At 45.6% G+C, this 14,707-nt stretch overlaps 1 protein-coding gene across 4 annotated transcripts in view; it reads right to left on the bottom strand.

Moving 5' to 3' along the window:
- The window catches only part of FAM13A (family with sequence similarity 13 member A), a 344,313-nt gene that overhangs the window by 189,381 nt on the left and 140,225 nt on the right, over positions 1-14,707 (bottom strand). For all 4 annotated transcript variants that reach the window (XM_075351136.1, XM_075351152.1, XM_075351144.1 and 1 more), the window contains one exon: positions 2,810-2,979. In XM_075351136.1, the coding sequence (XP_075207251.1) occupies positions 2,810-2,979 (170 nt within the window). The remainder of the gene's footprint in view (positions 1-2,809; positions 2,980-14,707) is intronic.

Genomic DNA, 14,707 nt, shown 5'->3' with positions numbered 1-14,707 from the left:
ACACCGGCACTACCGCCCCCATCATCACCGCACACAAACCGGCACTACTGCCCCCATCATCACCACCGCACACACCCCAGCACCACCGCCCCCATCATCACCGCGCACACCGCCACTACCGCCCCCATCTTCACCGTACATATGCAGGGACTACCGCCCCCATCATCACTGCACATACTCCGGCACTACAGCCCCCATCATCACCGCACACACCGGCACTACCTCAGTGACATCCCCGCTCACAGTGCGATTCAGTTCAGTTGCTGCGTGGAGCTGACAGAGAGCGGTCGGTCATGGTCTGTGGCCACTCCTGTCAGCTTCATGTAGCAGAGCTGGATGCGTCACAGGACCTCGTGTGGATTACGTCGGACCTAGAGGGGTATTTGGGGATTTTAATAAAGTGGTGAAAGAGGGTGTTTTTTTGTCTTTTATTCCAAATAAAGGATTTTTTCGAGTGTTTGTGTTTATTTTCTTTAACTTACAGGTTAATCATGGAAGGTATGTTGGGGAGACACCTGCAATGATTAACCTAGGACTTAGTGGCAGCTATGGGCTGCCATTAACTCCTTATTACCCCGATTGCCACCGCACCAGGGCAATTCGGGATGAGCTGGGTAGAGTCCCGGGACTGCCGCATCTAATGGATGCGGCAATTCCGGGCGGCTGCTGGCTGATATTGTTAGGCTGGGGGGCTCACCATAACGTGGAGCTCCCCATCCTGAGAATACCAGCCTTCAGTAGTGTGGCTTTACCCTGGCTGGTATCAAAATTGGGGGGGACCGCACATCATTTTTTTAATTTATTTATTTATTTATTGTACTGCACGATATAGACCCGCCCACCGGCGGCTGTGATTGGTTCCAGTGAGACAGCTGTCACTCAGCGTGGGGGCGTGTCTGACTGCAACAAATCAAAGGAAAAGCCGCCAGAGCAGTGTGACAGCTGTGCAGCGCCGTGCTGGTGATCGGTGATCGGTGATGAGAGAGGGGGTGAGAGGGAGAGACCGACCGACAGAGAGAGATAGAGACAGAGAGCGAGAGACCGACCAACAGACCGACCGACAGAGAGAGGGAAACCGACAGACAGAGAGAGAGAGACCAGGAGTGATTTTAAACGATTTAGAACGTTCTGCTGGACATGCTGAGCATGCTCAGTAGAACTTGACGGAATCTTGCACTGGAATCTGTCGCCAAATGCATGGCGACTGAATCCAGTACTATAGACCTTCATTAAATAAAAACGAAAAAAAAACAAAAAACTGTGGGCTCCGCCGTATTTTTACCGTCCAGCCAAGGTGATCACACAGCGGCGGCCTGGTATTTTCAGGCTGGGGAAGGGGAGTGCCATGGTTAATGCCCCCCCGCCCCCTTAGCCAAGAATATCAGCCCGCCGTTGCCCCGAGAATGTCGCATCCATTATGCGACAGTCCCGGCATGTTACCGGCTCTTCCCGATTGCCGTCATGCGGTGGCAATCGGGGTAATAACGAGTTAGTGGCAGCTATGCACTGCCAAAAAGTCCAAGCTTAATCATGGCAGCGTCTATGAGACAGCTTCCATGCTTAACCAGTAAGTAAAGTGAATAAGCGCACATACCGAAAAATCCTTTATTTTAAAATAAAACACAAAAAAGCCCCCTCTTTCACCACTTTATTAACCCCCCCAAACACACAGCTTCAACGTAATCCACACAGGTCCTACGACACTTGCATCCAGCTGCGTCTGACACATACTCAATGCAGCCTCGTTCAGTGACCGATGCTGCAGGGGTAACTACAGGTCATTTCTCACGGTCGGTAATGTGAACACATTACCGCTCGCAAGAACTGTAGTGTGTCCTCACAGGGACTCCATCAATTATCTTTCTATCTATTTATCTATCCATTATCTGTCTATCTATCCATTATCTATCTGTCTATCTATTATCTATCTATTCAGCTATCTATCTATATATTCCTTATCTATTTATCTGTCTATCTATGCATTATCTATTCATCTATCCATCTATCTATCCATTATCTGTCTATCCATTATCTATCAATTCATCTATCCATCTTTCTATCTATCCATTATCTATTTATCGGTCTATTCATCTATCTATCCATTATCTATCTATCCATCTATCCATTATCTATCTATGTATCCATCTATCTATCTGTCCATGTATCTATCTATCTGTCTATCTATCATCTTATTTATTGCTGTTAAAGCAATTAAAAAACACAGGGCCCAACCTGCAAAAAACATACCAAAAACGCACCAAAGAGCGATAAAAACGCATGCGTTTTTCAATGCGTTATTGGTGCGTTTTTTTTAACGCAGGTGCGCTAATCCTTCACTCTCAAGATATTTCTTAAGAAATTTCTTGAGAAAAATCCTATTTCTAATTCGCACATAGCCTTAATGTGTTTACAACCACCGTAAACTGGGACCATGAGTATAAAGGGTGATCATGGAAATAATAGATACAAGTAGAAATGTTTGAAACTTTAAAAGTTTTTTTCCCCAAGATAATAAGTTATCCCTTTTTGTATGCTGGGATTCTGACCACAAGAAATCTCAGTTATCCTGAGAACAGAGGTCTACATCTTGGGAACCGGCCCATGATGAAAATAGACTGCTCCATTCACAGAATGGCAGAAAAGACGAGCGTTCTGCTCTGTTTTCTCCAGTATGTGCAGTTCTGCTTCAGGCAAAACAGGTATAACTTAAGTAAGATAGAAAAAAAACAAACAAAAACACAAGAAATACAATGTCAACTCCAGACCTCAAATTGACCCACTCAGCTGTCTAGCATCTAAATGCACTAACCTGTGAAGGGAGTCTGAGCTGCTGGTAAGTAAATGATCCACCAGGTCTTTGTATTCAGGAGAAGATGTTCGGTTTGTCACGAGGATGCTGGACTGAGGGATTCCAACAGACTGTTTTGGTCTTGGAACCTCAATTTCCTGAATTTGTTTTTCAGAATTGGACTTGTTCATCTATTGGAAAAAAAAAATCAAGCAAACAGAAATGAATAAACTCGTGCATATAAAACACATACATGCAAGAAATCAGTAGATGTAGGGAAATATGCCACCGTGACCTCTAGCAAAAACAATTAAAAAATGTACAAACAACAAGCTTATCAGCAAGTCCGAACAAACAGCATATAAGAAAGTGAGATGAGTCATGCGGGAGCCTGCAGCTGAAAGTAGGAAGAAGAAGCCATAGCACAAGCCCAGATTCACACACTTGCTTCATTCTGAGGTGTAATGCTACAAAACAATGTAGAAGAAACGGTCACATGTCCCGTTTATCCTTTCAGTCTGTCTTTGTAACAAACGGAAAAGATAAATGGAATTGGTATCCTGTGTCACATGGAAGCAGATGGGCCCCATCGATTTAAAACTGTTCACATGTACCCTGTTCTCAGACAACCTCTTCTCAATCACACTATTTGCCCCATGTAAATTAATAAGCGCTATACTCACCTTTCATGTTGGCAGCTCTCCATAGCTCGCGGGGTTATGCAGCAAATCAGTGGCCGCTCCACTCTCATCTCTGTTGGACGTAAATAACAAGTGAAGGAAGCTATCTGCTGTCACTTCTTCTGGGGGTCAGTTTTGTCGGTTGGGAGTTGAGAGTGAAGAAACTGCTGATTGGCTGCAGGACTCATATGACAAAACAATATCATGCGAGGCCTGGGAGAGTAGGCGCCAACATTGTTGAAACAGGCTAATGTCAATGGTGGGTGTCACTGTAAGGTGGGCTTTGCACGTTGCGACATCGCAAGCCGATGCTGCGATGTTGCACGCGATAGTCCCCGCCCCCGTCGCAGCTGCGATATCTTGTGATTCCTGGCGTAGCGAACATTATCGCTACGCCAGCTTCACATGCACTCACCTGCCGTGCGACGTCACTCTGGCTGGCGTCCCGCCTCCTTCCTAAGGGGGCGGGTCGTACAACGTCAGAGCGACGACACACGGCAGGTGGCCAATAAAAGCAGAGGGGCGGAGATGAGCAGGATGTAAACATCCCGCCCACCTTTTTCCTTCCGTATAGCCGCCGGCGGCAGGTAAGGTGATGTTCCTCGCTCCTGTGGCTTCATACACAGCGATGTGTGCTGCCTGCTGGAACGAGGAACAACATCGTACCTGTCGCGGCAGCGTAATTTTCGGAGCCTACACCGATGATACGATAACGACACTTTTGCGCTCGTTAATCGTATCATCTAGGATTTACACACTACGATGTCGAAAGTGACGCCGGATGTGCGTCACTTTCGATTTGACACCACCGACATCGCACGTGCGATGTTGCAACGTGCAAAGCCGCCCTAAGGCTATGTGCCTACGGGTGTGCGCTCTGCACCGCAGCGTAAAAGTCACTGCATGTCCGGTTCAGAGCGCAGCTTAAAAGCTCCGCTCTGAAACTTTGGTGACTGCAGAATTTGTGCGCTCTGGATGCTGCCTCTCCCTATAGACAAAATGGAGACAGCATGCAAAGCGCACGAAAGAAGTGACATGTTGCTTTTTAGAACGCAGCGATTTGGCAGCATGCAAATACGCAACGTGGGCACATAGCCTTAAAGGAGTTGTCCGACATTAGCTTACCTAAAAATGTTGAGTTTATCTGTGCTGTATTGTCATATAAAACACCCCTACATTGTTCTTTTTTCTTTTCTAACTTTTGTTCCTCTTGAATTATCCCTTTATTCTCTGCAGCTCTTTGTTTACATTCAGCACAAGCAAACTGACCACTTCCTGTGCTAAACCTCCCAGTCATAGCTGGCACCGCCCAGCCTCGCCCCCTGCCCACCCCTATCCCTGTCAGTATTCTGCCTCAGCACCTGACCTGTTATCACTCTAGCAATGGAAAAAACAGCCCCACATCGGGCTCTGCACACACACACACACACAGGGCTCTGCGCCCCACATCACATCAGGCTCTGCAACCCTCCACCCACCCAAACACACACACGGTGCTCTGTACCGACCCCCCCTCACCATCGTTCTGTACCGACCCCTACCCCCGTAGGGAAAACATGTGGGCTACATTCACATGACCGTTCCGTTTTTGCGGTCCGCAAAAAACGGTCCATTTTTTCACGGATTCATCCATGTGTCATCCGTGTGCCTTCCGGTTTTTTTTTGTGGACCGCAAAAAACGGAAGCAGCAAGAAATATAAATAGATGAGTAGATATAGAGATGAATAGATAGATATATATATTTTTTATTTTAGATAGATATAGAGACAGAGATAGAGGGATGGATGAATGAATGAATGAATGAATGAATGAACGAATGAATGAATAGAGGGATAGATAGACAGACAGATAATGGATAGATGAATAGATAGATAGATGAGAAAGACTTATATAATGTCCTACCTCCCTGCATATTCTAAGCTGGCAACCTTTAGTGACTTTCATGTGGCACTAAAGGGTGCTTAGTGTTGTATTTAGCCAAAAAATAAATAATTAAAAAAAAAAACGACGTGGGCCTCCCCCCCCTATCTTTTGTAGCCAGCTAGGGTAAAGCAGACGGCTGCAGCCTGCAGACCACAGCTGGCAGCTTCACCTTGGCTGGTAATCCAAAACAGAGGGCACCGCATGCTGTTATTTTAAATTAAATAATTTAAAACAAAAAACATGGGGTCTCCCCCAAATTGGATCACCAGCCAAGGTAAAGCAGATAGCTGGGGTCTGGTATTCTCAGACTAGGGAGGTCCACTGTTATTGGACACTCCCCAGCCTAAAAATAGCAGGCCACAGCCGCCCCAGAAGTGGCGCCATCCATTAGATGTGCCAATCCTGGCGCTTTTCCCCAACTCATCCCATTGCCCTGGTGCGGTGGCAAACGGGGTAATATATGGGGTTGATGCCAGATGTGTAAAGTTACCTGGCATCAAGCCCTGGGGTTAGTGATGTCACGCGTCTATTAAATACCCGACATCACCAACTCAGTCAGTAATAAAAAAAATAGACAACAAAAAACGTTTTATTTGAAAAAGCTCCCCAAAACATTCCCTCTTTCACCAATTTATTGAAAAGAACAATCAAATCCGGGTCCGGCGTAATCCAATAAGGGGGACACATGACTATCCATACCATAGTCACTGTCCCAGTCAATGAAAAACAGAAGGTTCCCCATTGACTGGGAGAGTAATGCAGTGACCTGAGCTAACATCAATAGCCCAGGTCACTGCAGGGCATGACGAGCGCTGCTGCCAGGAGGTTAGATGAGATCATTACCTGCAGTGACGATCTCCTCTTCACTCCTGTCAGCGCGGTCACTGACTTCTATGCCCGCCGCGGTCTCAGCAGTATCGCCCGTGACGTCACCGCTAGTGACGTGCGAACGCAGCGTGCATAGGCGGCAGTGACATCGCTGACAGGAGTGAAGAGGAGATCGTCACAGCAGGTAATGATCTCATCTGTCTCCTGACAGCAACGCTCGTTATCCCCGTGGCTGCCATCACTGCAGGGTGAGAATCTGCATGCGGGCAAACACACACTGCAATGAAGGCAGCCGCGGGGTTCGAGCGGGACACAGACTGCACGGGCACTCCTGCTCTCCTGAGCAGGGGGCCCGGTGCTGGCGGTGACACCGTGGCCTAGGAGAGTACGGGTGCGGGGGAATGTGTCGAAGGGTGCAGGGAAGGGGGAGGAGACTCCACGCACTGTAGCCGTCAGCAGGGCGGCAACAAGCTGTTCCAGATTTGCATGTCAACATGGTCCTGCCCTTGTTGACATGAAATGACCGGAAGCAGCAAAATCGCGGCAGGAGCGGTCACATGACCACTCTGAGCTGGGGGAGAGGGGCTGACGGCAGGGCAGGTAAGTGCTCACTATCTACTTACCTACCCCAATGTAGCCCAATAGGGTAATAATAAAAAAAAAGTAAAAATAACCCAGATAACCCCTTTAAGTAACGGATCATGTGGCTGCAGGAGCACTCCTAGCTGCCAAATGCAGCCAAACTCCCCATAGTGAAAGCAGAGATGGTTTATTACCATATCTGCCTTCCAGATGACTGTACAAGCACTGTATGTGTCACGCTCCCCAGGTCCCGATGCCGCCTGTCACTCACCGCTCCGGTCTCCGGTCCTACTGCCCGCGGAGGCCCCTCTCACTCCCCCTCCTGTGCGTCCTCCGTGCCTTCTGTCCGCCGGTCCCGGCGTCTCCCTGCGACCCGGGACTCTCTGCCTGGCTCCCCTGCATCTCCTTCAGCTTCCTCCTTGCTTCCTGCACTGGTTTCCGGCACTCGGGCCGCGCGCATGCGCATTAGGGCGCGGGCGCGCTCACTCACCTCTTCTTAAAAGGCCAGTGTCCCGGGAACAGGAAATGGCTGATACAGGTACAGGGTATATAAGACATCCCTTTCCAGGTGGGCGGTGCCTGTTCAACGTGTTTCCATAGCTAGGTGTTCAGGTCCCTCTGTCCCTTGTCTCCAGAATAACACTGTCTCTTCCGCAGAGCCCGTCTGCCATCCTGACCTGGTCCAGGTTGCTGATTCCCCAGGAAGTGTCCCGGTGACTGTCTGCTGTGGATCCCGCCATCATCCGTCAGCCTGATCCCATCACCGGTCCCCGATTCCACCTGGTAACTTCAGCCTGCACATCTCGCTGGATCCGGACCCCGTCTGCTGTTCCTACTCGGCACCTGAACCCGGTTCCAGACATCCGTCCTGCCTACGGTTCCCTTTGGACTAATAGACATTTCCTGTGCAGACCTCTGAAGGACTCAGACTCCGTACCCCTAGTGTTCCGGCTACCGTGCATCTAGGCCCTCTGGTGGGGTGATCGGACAGTCCCTGTATAGGGGTTAGCTCCGGGTTGCCTCTCTGGGGGAGTCCGGTGCACGGCCCCATGAATCCACCTCCAGGACGTTACAGTATGTAATATAGGAAGCACTATCTTTACCTTCTTCTCCTTTCCTAGTGATCATATGATTACCAGGTGCAGGGTGGAAGCAGAAGCTACTGGGTCCTAACAGACCCAGATCAGATCTGAAATGCATTTTGGAGGTTAAATTCGCCCTCTGTCCCCATCGAAATAAAACATATGTCTAATATATAAAAATAATTTCTATACAAAGAATAGGATTTCCATTTCCCCACCACCACCAGGATTTCAGTAAAAAAAATGTAATATAAAAGTGCCATAAAATTTTGGCCTCGTCATGGACAAAAAAAGGCAATAAACTATTTAAATATGCAAGCAAATTTTTTTTAGAGCTGTCAAACCTGCAAAATGGCCCGTTCCTCAACTGGTTAAATAACGGAGGACATAACAGATAACAGTTCGTTAGGATCTATTTCCTGTAGCCATCAATGGTAAAAAAGAGATCCAGTTTCTGTACACATTAGGCTATGTTCACACATGTATTTTTCAAATTAAAAGCTGCTTTTTACAGTACCAGTAAAAGGTATGAGATTCCAGAAATCCTATGCACACACACACTTTTTTCTGACAAATGGAAAACTGCTGTATTTTTGACAGAAGCAGCGTGTCAATTCTTTCAGCGTTTTTTCACCATTGGAAGTAATTAGCGGGCAATTTTTGATGCATTTTGCTGCTTTTGTGGTGAATGAAACTAATTTTATTTAAACATGTCCTGTAGACAAATGACACCAAAAATGCAGCTAAAAACACAGCAAAAAAAAAAAAAATCAGTAACATGTGCTTTTTGGAAGCAGCTTTTTTACTGTGAAGAGAGCAGGCTTTGCTACAGAAAATAGCAACAAAAAAGCAACGTGTGAACATAACCTTTTGTCGTTTGCATCACCATATTTTGACCATCAGGGTCCTTCCCCGTTCCCATATGAATATACAGTATAATGTATAGCAAATAGAAGAAAGGAACTACACACCATAAGGCTGGTGGAGATGCTTAATTATGATTTATTAAGAATATATCATATACATAGATTATACAGCAGTCAGTATAGAAAAAACCCCAGAACGTTTCAGGTACGCAACCTTCATCAGACGTGTCTGCAGTGGTAAATGATCCCAAATTAGGAATGTTCAGGATATGGTGTGGGCAACCACAGAGCAAAAAGGCAAACTAGGACTTAGGGGTACTTTGCACGCCGCAACATCACAAGCCGATGCTGCAATGTCGAGTGCGATAGTCCCAGCCCCCGTCGCAGTAGCGATATCTTGTGATTGCTGGCGTTGCGAACATTATCGCTACGCCAACTTCACATGCACTTACCTGTCCTGTGACGTCGCTGTGGCTGGCGATCCGCCTCCTTCCTAATGGGGCGGATCGTGCGGCGTCACAGCGACGTCACACGGCAGGCGGCCAATAGCAGCGGAGGGGCGGAGATGAGCAGGATGTAAACATCCCGCCTACCTTCTTCCTTCCGCATTGCAGCCGGGACGCAGGTAGGAGATGTTCCTCGCTCCTGCGGCTTCACACACAGCGATGTGTGCTGCCGCAGGAACGAGGAACAACATCGTACCTGTCGCTGCATCGGCATTATGGAAATCTCAGACCCTACACCGATGATACGATAACGACGCTTTTGCGCTCGTTAATCGTATCAAAAAGGATTTGCACACTACGATATCGACTGCGACGCCGGATGGGTGTCACTTTCGATTTGACCCCACCGACATCGCACCTGCGATGTCGTTGTGTGCAAAGCCCGCCTAAGTATTGCATGAAGTAAGCAATCCTGGTCTGCCTTTTTTTGCTTTGCGTTAGCCCACCCCGTATCCCAGCGCATCCACCATGAAGGTACTGATGAAGGGTTTTTGTCTGAGAAGTTACTTTTTTATCTTTATTTGTATATGGACTGTGACGTAATCAATATGATATAATGAATAAATCCTAATTAAGCATCTCCACATGTCTTATGGTTTGCACTCCCTTCCAACAATTTACTACGCATCTTCAGGAGCTCAGTGGTTGGTTCTAAAGGAGTTAGCACCCTACACAAATTCATGCCGTTCATAAAGGGTTTGCCACCTACCCTTTTGATTATTATATAATATATAGCTCAGGCACCTACACATTATATATGTAGACTGCGATTTCTGAATACATTGCTGTCCTTATCTTACTCACGTGACTTCTATTTCGACTTGTTGCCGCACATTGGGCTCTACGCGTGAGATGGAAGTCACTTTTAGGATACGGTTCTATTAGTGCATATAGTCCAATGCGAGAGCATCGAAAGTGATATTCTAATGACCCTCTTCTGTGAGCGCCAGCCAAGGGTCATGCAACTGTAATACGATCTTGCGATCACATCACAGGGGCGGAGAAGAGGGAGGGAACACTTTCTCCCCATCTCCTCCTCTGCTTGTCTCTTCGTATATTGAACTGCACTCGGATTACATGCGAGTGCACTGCGATGTTTCAAACGCTCCCATAGACTTGTATGGGGTTGTGTGAGCTGAGACTCGCTGCCAAATGCAGCACGCTGTGATTCATTCCGCGTGCCGCTATGGCATGAGAAATCAATCGTAGATGAACACTGATCCATAGTTTTGCACTAGAGTGAGAGCAATCCAATGTTTTATCGGATTGCACTTGTCTGTGCAAAATGCAAGTGGAACCATACTCATACAAAGTAAGTCTACTGAGCAACGTTTGTTGGAAATGTCACAATGTAAAAGTTTGAGGCAGAAAGTCAGGATAGAAGTCATGTGAGTGAGAAAAGGATTGTAATGGCACTGGAAATCACAGAAAACGACTAGAGTTGAGCGAGTATTGAAATATTTGTATTCCCGATACTCGTAATAAGTACTTTGCATACTTATATTCGTTCCGAATAGCGGGTACAATGAAAGTCAATGGGAACTGCGAGTAATTTTCTGTTGGAGTCCAGCAGAAAATTACTTGCATATCCCATTGACTTGCATTGTACTCGCAATTCGGAACGAATACATAAGTATTACAAAGTACTAGTTACAAGTATCGTAAATACGAATATTTCGATACTCGCTCAACTCTAAACACGATGATTGCTGCGGAGTATCTTAACACACTTACACTATATTACACACTTATTAACACAAAGAAATTATTGGGAGTGTTTCTTTAATATGAAGAAGAATAAGATGTCTCCAATTGAATTAAGACACACATGCATCTTTTAGATGGGGCAGATTTAACTATTAATTTACGCCAGTTTCTGGTATAAACTATAGAAAATGTAGCAGTGTTAGATTTTGAGAGATTTGGAAAAATTTATGTTGAAAATATTGTATGTAGCACAAGTTGTGGCTTTTTTTCCAGGCTAAAAATGCTTTCAGTGATTTATAGATGGAGAATAAATTCCTAGTTAAAAAGAAAAATAGGTAAGGAACAAGCATACAGTGTATATAAAGTGTACTACAGTACATTTTTCACATATTCTGTCTCTGAGATATACTTCAATACAAAGTTAAACAGTCCTTGAAAAACTAAACAGTGAAGGTCAAGTAGTAATAGACACAGAAATGTCAAGGGTGAAAGCCTACAGACAGCTAAATCGCTCATTCCATTCTCCACCCCGAACAAACAAAATAACTTTTTACTTTACGAGCAACATATTGAAGAAAAAAAGATGGATTTTTGACTTTTGTATAAAGCAGTAGGCAAAAGAATTCAGGATTTTCCAATGGACGTGCTAATTAGGTGGGTAAATTTAGCTAATTTCTTGAACCTCAGCTGATCGCAGGAAATGGGTCTGAACAAGCAATGTCTCGTATCTCTTTGTAGTGCTTCAACAACACCTAGTTACAGACAAGTAGCATTGGAAGGCCGGTGTCTCACTTGCGAGTGCCTCGCGTGTATCTCGCGTGAGTCTTGCGTTGCATCACCCGGTATGGACTCACACTCTTCTCAGGAGTGGGTCGGTTGCATGCATCTCTATGCAGCTGAGACGCTCCTTTCCAGAGAGTGTGTGGTCGTGACGGGTGATGCAACGCGAGACTCGCGCGAGATACACCGGCCTAAACGTGAAGTAAGAGACTGGCGAAATACTGACATGACCTTTCATTTCAACATTTCACTTTATTAATCCCCGCACATGTTTGCTGATCTGATCAGCAGACATGTGCAGCTAACAGGCGAGAGTGGATCTCCAATGCACTTGCCCCTGTTAACTAGTTAGATTGCGCTGTTAAACTCTGACATCGCAATCTAGTGCACTCCTGTGTGGATCGCACCATTCCCCACTGCCATCGGCGGCCCCGGGACGAGATCACAGGGCACCGATAGGTTGTCATAATAGCATGGGGTCAGCTGCAGACCCCTGACGTAGTCATAATGTGCTTCCTGTGAATGCCGGCAGAGCGCCGCAGTCCACAGGAGATCAGCATTTCTGCTGTTCAGAGGGATGCTAAAGCAACGCACTGATCAGCAGAAGTGATCGGACAGTGCAGGCTTCAAGTTCCCTAAGGGGACTAGTAAAATCACTAAAAATTAAAAAAAAAAAGTTTTAAAAAATATGAAAAAAAAAAAAAAATCAAAATAAAAGTTGAAATCCCCCCTTTTGCTCCATTGAAAATAAAACAACAACAATAATAATAATAATAATAATAATAATAATAAATAATAATAAATACTACACACATTTGTTATTGCCACGTTCAGAAATGTCCAATCTATCAAAATACAAAATCAATTAATCTGATCAGTAAAGGCGCAGCAAGAAAAAAAAAAAATCAAAATGACAAAATTGAGGTGGGTCTTTTGATCGTGGCAACAGTGCAATATAATTGAAGAAGAGGCAATAAAGTCATCATATCTACCCCAAAATTGTATAAATTAAAAACACCAGCTCAAGACTCATAAAATAAGCCATCACTGAGCCCCAGATCCAGAAAAATGAAAACGCTACGTATCTCGGAAAATGCAACAAAAGTGCTATTCTCTCTCTTTTTTTTTTTTTTTCTTTAAAAAAGTGTGAATTTTTCTTCACCACTTAGCTAAAATTAAGGCTATTCATGTTTGGCATTTCCTTTGAGAGAAAAAAAAAAAAACTTGTTCTAAAACATTTCAGAAACTCTTCAAAACGACTTCAGGAACATAAAAATTGTGCCAAATATCCCCCCAAAATGTGGTTTTTTATGCGGTTTCCTTTTAAAAAAAAATCAAATCAATGTTGTCAAAATGACACTGCTGAGCACGCACATGCTCCATCTTGTCACTTCTTTTAACTGCTTTATGGATCGGAAACCCGGAAGCAGTTAAAAGAAGTGACATGCTCTTTCTTCAGGCAGCTTCCAAGATTCACAGTATTGATTATAAGATGCTGCCGGGGCTGAGAGAATGATTTCAAAGCTGCTGCAGGAAAATGACCGCAATTTGCTTAAAGGGAACCAACCAGGTGCAACAGGAAAGGAATATGTGGGTCGGGTATTGTTATCTATTCAAGCCCCTATCTGTCTGCCTGCGCCGGAATTAACATCTATGACAGCAACAGGGGGAGGAAGGCCAGGCAGGCAGACAGGGGCGGGAATAGATAGCAAGACCTGACCCACATATTCCCTTCCTGTTGCACCTGTCAATCAAATAGTAGTGCATTGCTGGAACTTTACTTGCACATATTTCTGAAGTAAAACATCCAATCTTAGAATAAAAGGTATTCTTACATTCAGCATCCTAGCACCAGTATAGCACCGGTTTTACTTTATATATGAAAATCCTGCTGGTTGGTTCCCTTTAAACCGTTTTGCCTGGGGAAAACTCAACGGCTACACCTGTGTCTAAAAGACACCATGTGGGCATAGTCTTAAGGCCGCTTTACATGCTACGACATTGCTAGCAATTGATAGCGATGTCGAGCACGAAAGCACCCGCCCCCATCGTACGTGCGATATCGTGTGATCGCTGCCGTAGCGAACATTATTGCTATGGCAGCGTCACACGCACATACCTGCTCTGCGACGTCGCTGTGACCGGCGAACCGCCTCCTTTCTAAGGGGGCGGTTCGTTCAGCGTCACAGCGACGTCACAGCAGCGTCACCGAACCGCCGCCCAATAGAAGCGGAGGGGCGGAGATGAGCGGGACGTAACATCCCGCCCACCTCCTTCCTTCGTCATTGCGGCCGGCCGCAGGTAAGGTGAGGTTCCTCGTTCCTGCGGTGTCACACACAGCGATGTGTGCTGCCGCAGGAGCGACGAGCTACTTAGTACACCGAGCAGCAGCGATATTCGTAAATAGGGGGGGCATGTCACCGATGAGCGATTTTGACCGTTTTTGCAACGATTCAAAATCGCTCATAGGTGTCACACGCAAAGACATCGCTAAAGCGACCGGATGTACGTCACAAATTCCCTGACCCCCAACGAGATCTCTTGAGCGATGTCGCAGCGTGTAAAGCGGCCTTTAGGATATGTGCACACAGAAATATTCTGAAAGTCAAAATTACATGTTTTCTAATTGAATCTAATTCAAGAAACGCTCCTTCTTTGTGGACTTTTTTTGAGGAAATTTCCATTTCCTGAAGTAATTTTGAATGTGAACATGAGTTCTATCCATGAAACACCAAAAATGTAAGTGAAACACTCACATATCAACTGGGCCCGACTCCAAACACTAATTTAAGGGATACATTTGCCTTAGAAATTCCACAGCATAAGTGCAATGTGTGGATATCATGATGGCTCCTATTGTACAATATTCGTAGCATAAATAGACAGATCCACAGATTACATACAATCACATCCTCAATGCTGGTACTGTAATATAGAGCAGATTTCTACTCTTCAGATTGGCACT

The sequence above is a fragment of the Anomaloglossus baeobatrachus genome, chromosome 1 (genome assembly GCF_048569485.1).
Source record: "Anomaloglossus baeobatrachus isolate aAnoBae1 chromosome 1, aAnoBae1.hap1, whole genome shotgun sequence".
NCBI classification, from domain to species: Eukaryota; Metazoa; Chordata; class Amphibia; order Anura; family Aromobatidae; genus Anomaloglossus; species Anomaloglossus baeobatrachus.
The sequence above is the reverse complement of the archived record's forward strand: the minus strand, read 5'-3'. Positions and strand labels throughout refer to the sequence as shown.